This window comes from Trachurus trachurus (assembly GCF_905171665.1).
Source record: "Trachurus trachurus genome assembly, chromosome: 17".
NCBI lineage: Eukaryota > Metazoa > Chordata > Actinopteri > Carangiformes > Carangidae > Trachurus > Trachurus trachurus.
The window spans coordinates 26,255,954-26,274,400 of NC_139900.1; the positions used below are offsets into that span (position 1 = coordinate 26,255,954).

At 44.3% G+C, this 18,447-nt stretch overlaps 1 protein-coding gene across 1 annotated transcript in view; it reads right to left on the reverse strand.

Moving 5' to 3' along the window:
* Nucleotides 1–18,091, reverse strand: part of carmil3 (capping protein regulator and myosin 1 linker 3) — a gene marked incomplete at both ends in the record, with an annotated part of 109,608 nt that extends 91,517 nt beyond the window's left edge. The window contains 2 exons of the mRNA XM_083991750.1: nucleotides 13,018–13,112; nucleotides 18,034–18,091. Coding sequence (XP_083847876.1) covers nucleotides 13,018–13,112; nucleotides 18,034–18,091 — 153 coding nt within the window. The remainder of the gene's footprint in view (nucleotides 1–13,017; nucleotides 13,113–18,033) is intronic.
* Between the last annotated feature and the right edge of the window lie 356 nt (nucleotides 18,092–18,447).

The following is an 18,447-nucleotide window of genomic DNA, read 5'->3' on the forward strand; positions in this document are numbered from 1 at the left end:
TATACAGTATATATAGAGTGAGAATGAAAGACAGAGGCTTCCTCGTAACCTGGCAGAAGGACTCATCATGTAAACAGAGGCATCAATAATGCAGACTCTCTGATGGGAGCTGACCTGATCCTCCCATGCTGAACATGGCCCATCGCACAGAGTTTCTCCTCTCCTGATATATCATTTACAGCCCATTGAGGTATCATTAGAGACGATCAATACTCCTGTTATTTTTTGTCTACTTGGTTGGGATGTGTGCAGTGGTGAAGGGAAAATCCTAAGTGTTTAATCCATTGCAACAGTGTCCCCCACCCTTTCAAACTTAAAAGCTCCCTCACTACAGCTTCCCTGTGCCCAATTATCCCCCATAAGATCAAGAGGCTGTAAAAGTCGTTAGCTGGCTTCTCACTTTCTTTGCTGTTTCAACATTTATTTTGTGATTCTGCCAAACTTGTGTACTGCTGGATGTTACCTTCTTAAAAAGGTATAACATGTAGGAATTCCCCCCATCTAGCGGTGCAGTTGCATATCTGAACGTATTCTTGATGTTGCATTCATGTGAAATGGGGCAGACGTCAGACAGACAACAGACGCTGCATGTAACAGGATAAACAAGCGTCTATGTAAACAAGTGGTCCGCCAGCATGAGGCAAAACAATACAGGCGTGACAATATGTTGTCATGGTGATGTCGTATTGTTTACCTGACCCACGTTTTACCGTCTTTCTCTCGTTTGCCGACGGCCGTCTGCCTGACTGCACCTGAATGCAACATCAGTGCCTCCGTCCTTCCTCACACTACACAGTGGTGACAGTTTTAACAGGCACTACCTGGAAAACTTTCTCCCCGAGCCGACAGCTCCGCTGAGTTTCTATGGTTATCTACGGTCACGCTGCCACTCAACGTAAAAAATGGCGATTCAACATGGCCGCCTCGGTTCGGTGCGCCCCCCCTTGTGTATTTGTAACGACTTGTAACAACTCATTCTAAGGTACGAGAAAGCTTTCATTTGATTGTGGGTGTGATTCGACTTCAGTGAAATACGCATTTATGAAAGCAATATTTGATTTTTGCTAATAAAAAGCCCAATAAATTACATACTGGGGCTTTAAACCTGGGTCTGAAATGTGTTTGTTTTTGGGGAGAATCCATTGGTTTGTTTTGATGTTTACAGAGTTTGCATAGATTCTTCTTGTTGTTTTCAGAGGCCAACGGAGTGAGGAATCTTTATGATCACATAGCATTAGCTGCCTGTGCACGTTCTCCAGCCCTGCATGTTGTAGCTGGAGAGCAGTGGAGATCTGACTGACAGCTAACATTAGAAAATAGAGTAAAACAGTCCTGCAGTTTTACTTTAAAGGAGGTGCATGAGTATCTTCATAGACCAGGGACTCCAAACTCAGCAGCAGCACGTTGTCCTTTCAGGAACTTAGTGTCCTAGATACTTGTTGTTAGATAGTTAGAGCAGTGGTTTCCAGACTATGGACTATACAGCCCACCAGTGGCCACAAAGGCATCACAGCTGGGACAATACATTGTTTGCTGAACAGCATAATTTGAGAAAAAAAGAAAATAATAATAATTTAAATGATTTTTCAAAAATGTTTTAGAACCTTTAATCTCAAAAAAGTTTTAAAGTCTATCACTGTGGGAACTGTGGAGCTTCCTACATGTTTCCCCTGCTTTCAGTTCAGTCCTGAATGTGATCATTATAATCAAAGATCTCACATTTCTTCTTCTCCAGTGCTTTAACTGAAGTGTTGATAACCTAATAATCCGCTCTCAGGAGTCAGTGAGCCTCTCTTGTGATTGGTTGACTGATGCCGCTCTGACTGAATATAGGGAATTAATTAATTAATTAAAAAAACATCACAGATTGCAGCAGATAGGGTAAACGCTCAGAGGAACCAGATCCTGTGGATACAGTGGAGACTGTACAGTGTTAAAGGGATAGTTCGACATTTTGGCAAATTGCATTGCCATAATCGCTATAGCAGTAGGTTCATTATCTTTATTTATCAGTGCGAGCTGTTTTTAGATCGGCCGAGCAGAGCGGTGAGCTGCTCAGAGCTACGCTACGGAGGCTAATGGGATTTCTTGGTTTCCCTCATCAAACTCATCAAATACACAATCCAACAACTACAAAACGCTCTGGTGGTAACAGAACGTTACCAGACAGAGTTGTTTTAGACGTAAATACATGCAGGATCGCTGATGCGCATTGCCTTCAGAGGCAGTTTTTCAGGAAGCAATCTCTGCATTTGCCTCGAAAACAACTCCGTCTTGTAACGTTCCGTTATTATCTCATTGCGTGGTGAATGTGCAGGTCACAACTTGTCCACCAGAGCTTTTTGGAGTTGTTGGATTGTGTATTTGATGAGTTTGATGAGGGAAAACAAGAAATCCCATTAGCCTCCGTAGCGTGGCTCTGAGCAGCTCACGGCTCTGCTCCGCCGTTCTAAAAATAGCTTGCACCGACAATTAAAGGTAACGAACCTACTGCTAAGACTATAGGGATTATGGCAATGGGCCAATTTGCCAAAATGTTGACCCATCCTTTTAAGGCTCAGTGTGTATTTCTCTGTGGACAGAGCAGCACCATGACACTTAGAACCTAGACCTGCTTCATAATCAAACACAATGGACCATACATCTACAGTACCATACAACGTACCGTAGGACACTCAAAGTAAAAGGTATTCTGGGAGTCCTTCATTTGGCCTTCATATTATTATGGAGTCTGGTGTGGGCTGTCATTTTTGAGATTTCAAGGGGACTTTAAAAACGTTGGGAACTGCTCAATTAGAATGATGAAAAAGCAAATTTCAATATCACAGTAATGTAGTTATTATCATTAAACATGAACCACAGTAAAAGTGGTGTGCCTTCCGAGACACACATGAACTTTACTTTGAAGTCCACTTCCAGTAAAATACTGATGAAATATCTGTCATTGTCAAAGTCTTGATGAAAGAGTGCTTTCTTGTCATATCAGTATAACAGTTCTTGTCTTATTTTATTATCATCTGTGGGCCTGGCTGGGTGTACAGTTTTCACAGTATTGTTTATTGTTTCTCTTGGATGGAGCTGTGCCCTAGAAAAGTAATACGGCTCCCTAACAGTCCCCGCTCAAACAGTGCAGATGAATGAGCTTCTCTGAGCTTAGTAACACATCTAACATTGTTATCAGGAAACAAGAAACTGGTTCTGTGAAGCATCAAAAAGCATGAAGGCGAATTATCCAGCTATTTACATTAACTGGCACAAATAACCAGAACTAAGGGTCGAGTCCCACGAGCCATTATTCTGTCCTCTAATGTGGCTTTCATGTAACTCATTCCTCCTGGGACCAATCAAAAATCTTGAAACCCGCACACAGAATCATTTTCCGGGTCAGGAAACCCTGGGAGATGAGATGGTCGACCTTCTGACCTGGTCAGCCCAAGACGCGGCTGGTGACAATCTCACAAAGTGTTGAGGAAGTGGTAAAAAGAAAAAAGAAAGGGAGTGGTAGATGGAGATGATGGGATTGGGGAGGTGGGGGGGTGGGGAGGGTACAGAGGTGCCCTTGCTGCGATGGCACAGTGTCAGCAACACTAGTTCAAAGAGGCAGCCAGCCGGGCCCTGAAGCAGACTCTGAGGGTGTAGGGAGGGCGTGTGTCATGCACAGGGAGGGTGCGCCAACGGTACATGCGCTGAAACAACAAATGTATCTCTTTCGATGTGTGTGTTTGCGCGCGTACGCAGCCGAGAGGGCAGAGGGCGGGGGCTTATATTAATCATAAGCTGTCAGGCTCCGGGTCTGGCACTTCAAACGAGATGGTGCAAATCAAAGTGCGTCTCTGGGTCTTGTGTGTATGCATAGCCTCTGAGGGAGCAAGCTGAGGATCAGTGCCAGATTTGGCCACCCGTGGTATTTCTGGCTCGTCCACAAGGGCATTTTAAAAAACACACACACACTCGAACACACACACACACACACACACACACACACACACACATACACCATACACACGGTGCAAAATCAGAAACATTCCAATACAGACATTTGCATAAGTCTGACATCCCAGTGCAGCACACACACACCCTGACTCTCATGCACGTATAATGATGCACAATAGCTTGCTAAGCTGGCTTTGGACTACACTCGCCCGTCGCTCTCCTCTCTCTCTCTCTCCCTGTCACACACTTTCATACACACACATGCACACTCATCATTCAAGTGAATTCAGCATGATAAAAACACAACCCTTCTATCAGTTAATCTGTCAGTTTATGTGCACGTGTAGTGCATCTAGTCTATGAGTGTGTAAGTGACAGTAAGGGGATGGGGGGCGCAGAAAGCACAGATGCCCCAGGTCCTGCTTTAAAAGTGGACTTTAGAGTGCTTGAAAGAGAGTGAGAGAGATGGAGCTACATGAGAGGAAAAAGATGCAAAGCTGAAAAACACATCTTGTTCCAGATTCTCACAGAAAATCCAACTAGTCCAATGCTCCGAAATCAAAGAGATGGCAAAGCGAACGCTTTGAAACCCAAGGGACCTCTTAAAAACAGGAGGAAAAAAAAAAACAGGAAAAACAGAGATAATAAGAAGAGGTTGCAGGGTTGTGCTGGAGATGGGAGTAAGAAATTAGCGTGGAGGAAAAGAGGAAGAGTGGCAGGGATTGGGTGAATGGGAAGAGGAGAGAGAAGACAAAAGAGAAAGCAAGCGAGTGTGGGAGAGGCCAAATGGGTGAGAAAAGAAGAGAGGGAGCGAGAAGAGGGGTGAGACAGGACGACCGGGACAATGAAGACGGGGAGAGAGACAGGAAATGAACGGGATGGAGAGATAAAAACAGAGGCAGTGATGCTCTGAGTGGCCTTTCTAACGCTCAATCTAAACTTCCCTCTATCTCTCCTTCTCATGTGGGGGGGAAAGAGAGAAGGTCAGCAGTCACACATCACAGATTCTCCCCCATCGGGTACCAACATGTGTTATGATAATCAAAAAGAAAGCACGGTCCTAATTACAGCAGAGAGCCGTCGCCACGCACCGTCAGATGGTAAATCCCAGCTACGCTCGCAGAGAGAGAGCAACTCGGGAAGAAGCCGTGAGAGGAATACTGCGGATGATGCGAGGCTAATGTTCTCCATTACGCAAGCATATTACACAGGAGGAAAAAAAATGGCAGCGTTGTGGAGAGAGCGAAAGAATGCAGGATTCTATAGCCGGCAGCGCGGGTTGTCTCAGCGTTATTGCTTTGTGCTCGGCTTTCTTTCACAGTCCAGTGCACAGTCGGAGCCTCTCCGCAACAAAGTATCATCTGAGCCGGAAGCGAGGCCCAGTTCCACCATTTAAAATTCACCAGTTTGCTTATGCAATTCAACGAGTGTTTGTTGCTTTTCACTTTGTTTAACCACCGAGCACAATTTCAGTAGCTCAAAAAAAAAACAAGAGGAGTTCAGAACTGGGTTCAACTTTGGCTCTGTTTTCGATCACGTATTCACTGTCCTGCAGGCTCAGGAGCCAGGAACACTAACTACAGAGCGTGAACCTCAACCGGGACTGGACTGCACCTCTTCCCTCTGCAAAGTGTTTCTGTCTGGCTTCATTGAACACTGGTGATGAAGTGATAAAAAGAGTCTTTGGAAACCTTTCGCTGTCTGTTCAGGACCACAGTGGCGTCTTGGCAGTGCGCTGTGCTGCTCTCTGCACAACTTTGAGATGTTCAGTCACATTCTCTGCGAGCTGTCAGGAGGTGTCCAGGGAAATGTAGCAAATCAGTGAGTGAATTAGATTAGGGAGGATGAGGCAGGGAGAGAGGATTCAATACACAAGTACAATGCTTACACTACTGATTGATTGAGATTGGTGGAAGAAAACCAAAGGGAGGAGTTTCTCCTTAGTGTCAATGAAATTTGTCGTCAAACTTACAAATCTACATCACCAGATCTAATAAGGAAATCTATCAGCTGTGCATACTAGGGGAGAGCAGGCATGGCTGTTAGGTATATGACACGTCTATCTGTATCTTGTAGCTCTTTAAAGCCAGTGCCTTAATATTAAAAATACTAACTAGTAGTGGCATGTCTGCTATTAAATGGAAACAAACTGAAGCAGGGGTGTCAAACTCATTTTAGTTCAGGGGCCACAAAGGGCCGCAATTTGATCTCAAGTGGGCCGGACCAGTAAAATAATAGCATGATAGCCTATAAATAAAAACAACTTTTAATTTTTCCACTTTGTTTTAATACATTAAGATGTTTACAGTTAACATATTATGAGCGACCTGAAATGTTTTGTTTAAAATATGTGCGATTTCAAATATTCACACTTGACAAATTCATCCTGAGGGCCGGATTGGACCCTCTGCCGGGCCAGTTTTGGCCCGCGGCCCGCATATTTGACACCCCTAGTTTAGTGTGAAGTGTTACGGCTCCCGTCAGATTCAGAGTTGAGGCTGAATTGCAGTCAGTTTTAAAAAAAAAGTGCCACGATACAATAAAACACACAACCATAAAAAGACAAATCAGAGCATTAGACACTAAACGCAATGTGTTATGAATAAGACTTGATATCCTGAGAAATCAGACATGTTACAACTGACCAATATAACAAGGATCCATGCGTTTCATTGCAGACTGTCCCGGTACACCAGGCTTTAAACTGCTCCTCAACACATCTTGTTTTTCCTCTGTAGTTCAGTAAGACAGAGCTGGAGGTCAGCCGCCCACTTATTCCCAAACCTTTTAGCATCTCACCCCTTAAAATTAAGCAATGTCTCTTTAGTTTGAAGCTCCACTATCTTTTCCCTTAGCAGGCTCATTTTTTTTGGATCATTTTTAAATGTATTTAGAGGCAGCTGGTTAAAGCAGAAGTAAGCGGAATGTTTGTGTTAATATAAGTCTTAAATAGTTATATCTTCCGACAGCAATCACTTATATAGAGTGTTTGGTCTGAAACACGGGTCTGTCAGTCACTCTGCTCTGCTGTAAGCCGAGGAGAAAACTTACGCTTACTTCTGCTTTAAGGATAATCAACCATATTGATACCTGTTTAGCAGATTCTGAGTCTGAAAAGTCAGTTTAATTGTTGAGTGATTGTCATTTTCCCCAGCTCATCTGTGACCTCCAAAATCTGTGACTCATCATGTAGTGACACACAGTTTCAAAGGTTTTGTTGATGTACCACCAGCACAAGCGATGGACTGAAAAAAGGAGGACATCCCAGTATTTAGTCTCAAATATGGATTAAGCTTCAAAAAGATCTACATTTCCCATAATTCAACCAATCAGTTGACTTAATTTGTCCATCTCTGCCTGGTTAATACACGTCTTTCAATCCCTTCACCTCTGTTTAGAACGAGAGTTTGGAGAACTGGTTCACAGCCACAGACGTCATTATACAACCGCTTTTAACGTCAATAGTCTAATGTCAGAGTTCTGACTACGCAGGCTTGGTTTTACCACCAGGGAATGACCTCAGCGTCTAGACAAACAAGTTTAGCACAAAGTCAATGATGCAGTTTACACTGGACGGAGCAGCGAGGAACAGAAGCAATTTAACAACCCAAAAAGTGATAAAAATTAAAATAATTAAAAGGACACAGAGAGAAGATTGAAAACTCTAATTTATGCAGATGAGGTTTCAAAAAAACCCTGAGGAGTAAAAGAAACATAAAACAAAAAAGGTAGACAAGAGAAACAACAGCAAACAAAATTAAAACAAAAGGCAGAGGTAACTCTGTTAAAAGGAAAATGAAATGGAAGGGGGTGAATTCAGGACATGAGGAAAGAAGGAAGCCTGAAGAGAGACACAGACGGACTACAAACATCTCAATACCAACAAGCTCTGTGATACTTTTATTTACTGGAGCACACATCCACACATCTTGATGCTGTTCGCTGCCAGCTGTGACTAGTTTCAAGTCCAATCAATTTTATTTAGCACAAAAGCACAATTTTATTTCAGGAGGTCATGCAGCCAATCACATTTTTTTTAATCCTGGGGTCAGACTGAATAGAGCAATTTAAAAAACTTTGCTTCTAAGCAGTGTGACTTCTACTAACTCATATGAGCAATGGCTGCTGGGAGAGAAAAAAGCTCTTCATACCTTTTGTTCTGTATTTTGTGACTAGAAACCTTCAGCTAGAAGGAAGACATTCATTGTTTGATGTCATTTACTCACTAATAAAAACATTAAGTGTTACATCAAATAAAGTGTATGAATGATTGATTTTATGTGAAGGAAAGCAGCTTTAAAATGTGATTTCCAACCATTTTGTGTGAATAAAGAAACCACAATACAAACGCCCACAATCTTGGATCATACAGAACATCAAAACTGCAAACAACCTGCTGCCAGTGCTGCAGGTGCAGCCTGGTGAGCTCTCATTACTTTAGTAATGTGGGAAAATTCATCTTTCATTCCACAATTATTTCTCCTGCCATGAAAAAAATGAATGAAAAAGAACCGAGCAGTAAATTTGGAGAACTGTTACACAACCTCCGACCAGAAATCATCGTCATGCATTACTTCTACCGACTGTGTAAATATAATCTCTGCTGTAACCGTGTCCCGAACCAGCACATCTTTAAATACGCAGCGCTAACTTGACCTCAAACCTCGGTCCCGCTGGAGTTTCACAAGCGGGGAGCTCCACGTTAAGTGCAGCAACTGAGTGGAAATGAGCACGAGTGTGCCGAGGACTGTCAAACAGTGGCCGCCTCAGCCGTAATAGGCCCATTATTAGGTAGGAGAGAGGGAACCGCAGAGTCAACAGAGGAGAAAACGGAGCGACCAATCAGGATAAATAAGTGGCGGAAGAACCAAATTGGCAACTGGGGCATCAAACCACATCAGAGATTTCTCTCTCTTCCCCCCTTCACTCCTTCCTCCACTTTCTTCCCTCTAGTGGGATGCCCTCTGCTACCATCACACCCACTCTCCTCCTCCTCCTCCTCCTCCTCCTCCTCCTCCTCCTCCTCCCCCTCTGTCCTCACTCACTCACCCCCCCTCCCCTCCAACCCCCACCCCTCTGCCTTTGAAGATGCTTTGTTTTCTGAGTTGCCTCTAATCTTCTAATAGGGTGATCTAATAATGGCTGTGAGAGTGTGTATGCAGGCAAGTTTTGAGGCACTGAACCATGTGGTCCTGTGAAGATGTGCTTCCTGCACATGTCAAACTGTGTGTGGCGTGTGTGTGTGTGTGTGTGTGTGTGTGTGTGTGTGTGTGTGTGTGTGTGTGTGTGTGTGTGTGTGTGTGTGTGTGTGTGTGTGTGTGTGTGTGTGTGTGTGTGTGTGTGTGTGTGTGTGTGTGTGTGTGTGTGTGTGTGTGCGGTGTGTGTGTGTGCGTGTGTACCCAGAGAGGGCAACATGCATTTTGATGCTCTCCAATGCATTGCCTTGGGTGCTGTTGGGATGTCATGCTGAGCCCTCCCCGGGTCTGTCTGAGATGGGTGGAGGGAGACAACTGTGTGTGTGCGTGTGTTTGTGTGTGTGTTGCAGCGTGATGGCTGGTACAGTCAACACACACAGACAGCTAGATAGCAGCAGTCTCCGGAGGGGGGGAAAGTGGCTACAAAGAAAGAGCAAGATGCAGCAGAACAAAGACTTTGGTGGGTAGAACAGTAAGAGATACAATTGATGTTTAACATGTTTAAAAACTGTTCTTTCCGCAACCTAAACAAAGCAGAGCAATTGAGATGAAAGCTCCAATCCCGTACAGATTTTGACCTGCCGAATCTACCGCAGTCATGAGGAGAGGGTTTCCACATGAAAGGGAGGATAAAGGTGGAAAGGAGGGCCTTAGCTAAGCCTCCAGGCTTAGAAAAAATGATTTTCAAGACTAAACTTCAGCTCCTTATTAGAAAGAAATCCTAGAAGACTCAATCTTGTTCCGTGTATGACAGCTGCAGGCACAGGGGGAAATGAGCGGCAAGAAAAACTCAGTGAAGCACTCAGTGGTTATGTGGAAATCTGGCCTCAAATTGTAGGCCTACAATATATTTATCTGATAACACACAAAACATTGTATAGCCTAATTATATTGACCAAGCTCTGACCTCTGAGGCTGAAAGATGAAACCAACATTAAAGGGATACGCCAACATTTTTTTTTTTCGTGTCTTGCCTCACTCCCAAGTCCATGACCAGCAGATAGACACCATCCTTTCGACTGTGAGTGCAGTAACAAGGGAGATACGGGCAGAGCTGGCGCAGCGCTAATTAGCTTAGCTCAAACGCTGGAAGTGCATAGGTAGTGTTAGCCTGCCTCCACCTAAAGTCATCAGAGAAACTCTTCAGCAACTCTAAACGGAAACCGGCGGGCGGATCTTCGTCTCAGAGCTGACAAAACTCTCCGGTAAGGCATCTCGAGCGGTTGAATGCCGGTAACGGGACGAGATCGGTCAAAACGGAGGGTTCAAGCAAAGACGGTTTATTTTGGTTCAAGCTAGCTACATCTACAGGGTAGATTAGCTTCCTATTTCAAAGTAAAAGCACAAATTCTATCATCATGGTATTCTGTATCGGGTGTTTTATTTTGTGAAAGTAACCGGAAGTGCGTTGGTCACAACGGCTACAGTAGCTTGAGTAGCTCCGAATTTGTCCGAACAAAATTGCAAACAGCTGGTATTTAGACAAATTAACGACACACTGCTGATCTAAAATGTCGATAAAGTGATATATTTACAGAGTTTAGAGTTAAAATGAAATCAGCTTCTGACTGCTGATTTCGGCTCGGGTATGAGGCAGGCTAACATTACCTATACACTTCCAGCGTTTGAGCTAAGCTAATTAGCGGTGCGCCAGCTCTGCCCGTATATCCCTTGTTACTGCACGCACAGTCGAAAGGATGGTGTCTATCTGCTGGTCATGGACTCAGGAGTGAGGCAAGACACGAAAAAAAAATGTTGGTGTATCCCTTTAAAGTATTAAAAAGTGCAATCCTTCATGTGGCTATGAGTCAATCCCTACACACTCCCAACTTCAGAGCACAAATAAACATGTTTACAGAGACTGTTTTGGTCTCTATGGCTAATTTCATCCTCTGTGACAAGTGTACAAGTAGCGGAAGTTCATTTTTATCCCGTCTGAAAGCTTTTCCTAATTGAGGGTGTGGGCTTTGAGTGACAGGTGAGCACTGTACACACACTCAACCTCCATTTTGAGATTGGCAGAGAGTTTAGTGACAGGCACTGCCAAGATGTGCAGCTCATCCCAGCTCCAAAACCACTCTACAGTAACCAGTGTCCATCTTAATGAACAGTCTGGTCCACAGTCAACACAGAAAGTATGTCAGCTTCAGTGAGATGAACAAAAGTTGATTGGAATCCAGTCAACAAAACCCAGCTGGAATTGTGGGTTAGAGCTACGTTGCCTCTTTAACAAACTATCTGCTATCCATAATTGTTCATTTTGATAAAGCTGAAAGGGTTGCAAAGTGATTTTGTGAGTTGAAATATTCATCAGTCCGCAGTCAGACAACGTGTGGGCGTCCAGCTTCGACGGCTCCGAAAGCACAACGCAGGATGATCAGAGAGGAAAAACTGGAGCCCAGAGTTTGTGTGAGTTTATATGAGCTTTGAGACACTGTGTTTGTCTACATTTGGGATATTAGATGAAGATCAGACATTTTATGACCAATCATCTGGGAAAACCAGGTAATTCAAAAGGGGCTCTCGCTCTTTTTTTTAAATTTCCACTCTGTCTTTGTGCATAACACCAGGAGAAACTGAAACCGTCTATTTACAAACTCTCTCATCTGTTCACCCTTCATACATCTAAACAAATTTATCCATTAGAGTGAAAAGATTGCCTTTTAGAGGGGGAGACCTTGACAACGAGCTAGAATGGATGCCTATATCCATCTCTCTCCCTCACTCCCCCCCTTGCCTCCCTTCCTTTGAAAGAATTTGGAGCAGTGGCAGCAGCAGCAGCCAAGGCCCATTTGGATAGTAAAAAACTCTTGTAAGGCAGAGACCTAATTGAATTGCTTCTGATGGAAAGAGGAGCTCAATACCCTTTTACAGGTTTGAGTAAAGATGGAGGGAAGAGGGAAGGGCATAAAGGGGAGCGACGGAGGGAGAGCGAGAGGGGACTGGCGTGGTGGTGAGGGAGGGGGAGGAGGAGGAGGAGGAGGAGGGTGGTGACGGGGAAGAGAATAATCGAGATGGACAGATAAGGAGGGAGGGAGCGAGGAAACAAAGAGAGGAGATGACAAAAATAGAGGGGAGGGGTGGTAATGATGGAGATAGTTGGAGAAGGGGGGAGAGAAAGAAAAAAAAACTGAGTGAAGTACAGATTAATAGTTTTGATTTGCTTATCAGCTCGTCCCTTTTTGTTGTTTCCAGGGGAGGAAATGAGCTCACTCTCGCGCATAGCGACTGATCAGTCACTAATGTGGCTGACTAATTGACAATTTCTCAATAGCAGCGGTGGCCTTGGCTCGCACATGCTCCTCGAACACATCATAGGCTGCCCACATACCCTCTGGCATGCACTCACTCGTGCCACACATACACACACACACAACACTGAGATTTCTTCAGAGACAAAAAAACACAATTGATGCCTCTGCTATATGAACTCCATGTTAGGCGTACACACACATACGCACACAAGCAGATCTCTTGCCAGTGGCATTAAGGCCATCCTGCCACATCTAATAAACTCTGAGGATGGACTCAGTAGTAGGCCATGGCATGGTGTCCACTTCACTCTGCTTAGGCAGCATCTGTCTTAAGCCTGATTTTCAACGCATCTGTTGTGTCTCAGGATGTGTAAGCCGTGACTTCTTACGACTCTTTCAATATGTCGTCATTAACTTCCATTGATTGCCATTTGGCCTTGTAACGAGCGACAGCCATCCTGTTCCATATTCAGCACCTCAAACGTTACTACAGTACAGTACACTCTCTTTAACCACGACTATCTCTCTCTGTCTCTGTCTCCATCTCTCTCTCTCTCAGGTGACCTGGTGTGACCGTAGAGCGACGAGGTGACGGTGTGACGGTGTGATGGTGCGAAGGTGGGGGCGTCTCTCACCAGGATCCTGTCCTCTGATTTGCCGCTCCTGGTGTCCTGTTTGACGGCTCGCACGAACTTAACGGCTTGCTTGTCCAGCACCTTCCGGATGCTCTCTGGAGACGAAGAGCAGAGCAAAAACAAGGATGAAACGGGAGCGCTAATTACATCATGTAAACATAACCAGAATGAAAGCTGCCCTCAGATGCACTCAGAAACACAGTAACAAGCTTTTAAAGAGGAAATGTATGAATTCAAATGCACAGCTTAGCGACACATGAAAGGAAAAAGCAGGGGTAAACGAGTGGAGAGGGGTAAGGACTTTATTCCTCACTGCATGGATCCATAATGGGTCATTCCTCTGTGTACAAGCTAACATTAATATATGACTTCATGTCATGTCATGTCAAACAGTACTGTTCATGAAGTAACCTTCAATCAAGTCATTACAAAGACACAAGAGAAGACGATGTGACTGCTGCTGTGACAAAGCTGTTTAAAGGTCCAGTGTGTAAAATGGAAGGGAAAACCGTGATATCTAGCATTTAGGTTCTCACTCACTCGCTCGCACTCACCCCTCCCGCCGGCAAAGTAACGGTGGCCTCCGAGGACAAAAAACAACGACTGGGAGTATTTCAGGAGCATGGAGCGGTGAGGTGAAGACCTAAACCATTTTATGATATGTCTACTGTCAAACATGGCGGTGCAAGATGGCGACAAGTCTAAAGCAAGCCCCTTGCTATATGTGTATATAAAAGAATTATAAGGCTACGAAAACCAAACAGATTTTATTTTATAGCGATTATACACGTATACAAATATATTCATGGGTAGTACTTTCATATTTTGCCAATAAACCTAGCCAATTATTACACACTGGACCTTTAAGTGACAATAGTGAAAAGATAAATAAGACAAGCAGTTGCTATGGTGCTCAAATTCTATGGACAATAAAACGGTGACTACTATGACAACAGTGACTAATGTGGATCAGGCTGATACTTGGTGTCCCTAACAAGGCACCAAGACAGATGCAGCGTCTCTGACTGATGCATCCCTGAGAAATGTGACAAATATAGACCGAGTGTTTGGGAAGTTAAAAAATCAGAGATACACAGATTCAAAAACTTCTCTCTAGATACCAAAATAACTCAAACCATTCATTTCTGACATGTGCACAATACCTCCACATGTTTGAAAATCCCTGCACTGCATTATGTAGAACTGCTGGGAATCATTGGTATGTAAGGTAACATGGCCCAAGGGATTTCATGGTGCTAAAAACTGAGTCAGCAGACTGCTGTCACAGCAAAAACAATGTATTTCATAATGACACCGACCGAGACAGTGAATACACTTCATACAGTCAGTATCAGACAGCAACATCATCAAAACACAAAGACCTTGACTGTTTATGCTCAACCTCGAAAACAACAGTTAAAGAAGCAATCTCCACTCAAGGTCCTCTTACTTGTTTGTAATGGAGCTTTCAACTGAATCAACAGTTTAAAAAAATGCATGAGATCAAGAGTGAACTGTCGAGCTAAACGAATGAATGTTTAAGTTACAATAGCATTCTCTATTACTTGTGTTTTTATACAGTGGGGCACTTTTCAAAACTGAAGTTACAAAGTTCTTCACACAGGGCACCGCAAGTTAAATAGAAAGTCAAGCAAGAGCCCGCATCAAGCAGATAAACAAAATCAAACAAAAGCATTTCCAGTGATGTAAAGATGGTAGAAATGGTTTGTTTTGTTTTTTTAAGGATAAAAAGCTAAATTATGAGAAATTAAAAGGTCAAATAAAATCAAGATGAATGTCTGAGGATATCAAGTTGAAACTTCTGCTGTTTGAACATTCGCAGTTCAGCTACAGGTCACACTGCTGAAGATCAAGAGCTGAAACTATGAGGTGTGGTCAACATCATATCAGTTTAGAAATAATCTAATAACAAATTTATCTGATCGGATTGATAGGAGAGCTGAACAATTAATTGATATTTTATCAGTATCACAATATGGCCAAATCATAATAACTGCAGTTTTTTTTTAATGGTAGAATGTGTTGCAACATCATAACATAAATGAAGCACTGTGGTGATGTCTCAGCCTACAGATGATATCCTCCACATATTTAGACTTTGCTTGTCTGGTTCAAACCACAGCAACATTCACCCTTTCTTTGTGAGACTGCAAAGCAAAAGTTGCCATGCCGACAAAAACCATGACTCATATCACAATCACAATATCTGCATATATAAATCACGCCTATGTAAAGGGTATATTGAATGTGATTGTATTGTTTTCCACTATCACCTTCGTTTAATTCAAAGAAAAGACACTTAAAGCAGGAAAACAATGATAAATGAATCTAACCATTTGTTTGTGACCCGATAAAAGGTGAGTAAGTGGTCCTTGAGTTGAGATTGTTTTGTCAATGAAGAGCGGGGATCATCCCTCCGGACACATTAATAATCAATGCCAAGCTGCACCGATGCTCTTCTGGAGGACTGTATGTAGAAGCAACAAATCTTTAGAAGAAACTAAATGCTGGGTTTGCTTAATATTCTCCCCCACGTGCACATTGTACTGTTACATGACCACCATTAGTAAAGTAAGCTGAACATCAGGGCATTAAGACTTGGATTTAGGACACTAGCAGGGGACACTTTTTGGACGTACTCCTGTGAAAGTGAATCACTAACTCTTTTTTTTTGTAAATATCTTCCACTCAAATGTGTCCTGTCTGAACGTAGCTGTGAGACAGAGACTGAGCACAAATCCCAGCAATGTCACCATGATTCTGTCATTGTGTCTGGTGACTGGTGGATTATTCCTTTAAAGTCAGTCACACAGGGGTGAGGCTTCAGAGAGACAGCTACAAAGACACAAACACAAACACGAGGACAGGCAGACACACACACATTTACTTGCACACACAACCTCTAGCAGAAGAGGACTCATAACTGAGCTATTTTTAGCCTCAGAGAATGAAAAAAAAAGCAGCCTAGCTCATCTCAATGGAGCCAAACACAAGATCAAGAGCTGCGGTCTTCGGGGGCCTCTGCTCCACCATGCCAGGCGACCCTGCTGAAGTGCACTGAACTGCACCACAGGCCTTCTCCATAACAATCTGACTACCGCTCACAAAACACCATGTCAACCTATATTTCCAGACTATTTCCAAATGGCACACATATTGCCTGCAGGCTGTGTGATATTCACAGTCCACAATTTCAAGCGGGGGGCCACCCATGCTAAATATGCACTCATGAAGCCAGCCAGATGGAGATACAGCGCACGTCATGCTGTGTCACGACGCTCCATTGTGTCAGTCTACCAGCTCTCTCACCGCTGCACACACACTCATAATTCTCACTTTCCACATCCAGCAACAACCATGAAGTTGGCTCTCACACTTGAGTGAGCCGCGGCAGATGCAGGGAGGACGAAGCAGGGATGGGATGAGGTGGGGTGGGGTGGGGTGGGGTGGAGGGCAGGGAGGGTTGATGGTGGATCGCACCAGCAGATCGACCGAGGGATGAGCCGCAGACAAACACAGAGTTATTGACGTTAAGCTGGGTAAGACCCAATCACTTAAACCTTTTAACACACTCTGTGGCCCCCCCTGAAGGCCTGCAGTTCTGCCCTACAAAAGCAAAGTGCAGTTTTTTTTTTGACCAATCAAAAGTGTGGCATATTCTCTTCAATCTGGTAGAATTTGATATTGGTACTGCTAAAATTTTTATTTTGCTGTCCATCCAAAAAAGCACTGTGAAACCAAGGCAAAGTGCAGTATCTGCAAAGTACTCCTACTCCCTACATTCTAGAATTTACTCTATAATTCCATTGGAGTAAAACCAAGGCAAAGTGCCGTATCTGCACCAAAACCAAGGCAAAGTGCCGTATCTGCACCAAAACCAAGGCAAAGTGCCGTATCTGCACCAAAACCAAGGCAACAGTGCAGTATCTGCCATAAAACGGTCAAAATTGGTCAGAAAGACAAACTACAAAAAATAAATTTAATTCAGTCTACCTTTATCTAATCAATTATAGACTTAGTATTTATTCATAATTTTATGCTTAAACCTGACAATGAAAAACAAAAAAAGCTGTTTTTCTCAGTTTGGCATTTTTACAGATAGGCCTACTGGTTGCCTTTGTAGGGCAGAGCTGCTCTGACCTCTGCACTTAGTCCCAAAGGGGGTGAACGGAGGTGGGAAAGGGAGGGGGGTGAGGAAACCCCATTCATTCCTCTTCACTTCCCTCACATCCCACTGCCCTCTTGACACTTTGATGGATCTGCCCCCCACTTCCCCCCCTCCGGTCCGCCCCTGACAGGTGTGTTAATGGCCTAATGCTGACTGGCTTTTATCAACAGGCCAGACAGAAGGGGCTTGAGCAGGTTGAGCCGGTAAACAGCGGGATTTAACTCGCCGCGTCAGGATAATTAGTAGTGAGAGAGACACACACCTTCTTTAGCACCTTATCATCCAAACATGTTGGTGTGTGTTGCACTGGTCAACCTCCCCAGCAGAGAGGCTCAGGCTGTGTGCAGCTGAACCCATGCTGCCTGCTGCACGCAAAGCGCTTCCGGTCGCACAATAACTCCCACGCACACGCGCGTGCGGAGAGAAGAAAGATGAAAACTAATGAATACACACATCAAAAGACACGCATGCTTGACACTTAAGAAAAATTAAAAGACAGCACCACAGGATCCATGTGCTCGACAAAATGTCAACAGCAGCTCAATCAATCCCAAAGTGAGCCCCCAGCTCCGCAGATCTCTGGATCACAGTCCTCAACAGCCATTAACTCCGGGTTTAGCCCGAGGAGACATCTCCAGCGCTGCTCTGGTAACTCCTTTCAAATCAAACGCTGTGGAAAGCGGCTGTTTAAAGAGCAGTCGAGTAAAAGAAAAAACTAACCGCACGCGTCTTCGTGCAGCTCTGCCCCCTCCCGCTGCTTCCCAGCAGCCTCAACACACAGGTTAAACACACTTCCCCCCCCAAAAAAAGCTCCTGCCTGAGCTCACCTGTGATCTCCCTGCTGACGCTGACGAAGCCCGCAGCTGTGGTCTCCTTTGAGGCCATGGTGCGCTCCTCCCGCCGGTCCGGCCCCTTCTTTTTCCTCTTCTTTATCCTCTTCTTTTTCCTCTTCTTCTTCTTCCTCCTCCTCCTCTTCTCTCTTTCGCCTGCTCACACAAATGTTTCCCCCCTCAGACTCTGTTCGCCGCCCCCTTTTCTTTTCTCTTCTTCACCTCCCTCCGTGCCTGCAGGTGCTCCGGGCGCAGCAACAGCCGGTACAGAGCGATGCGAGGCGACGCTGTGGTGCGCACTGGCAAAACTAGAGAGGAGCGCCTCCGACTCCAGCACTCAGGCACGAGAGAGAGAGAGAGAGAGAGAGAGAGAGAGAGAGAGAGAGAGAGAGAGAGAGAGAGAGAGAGAGA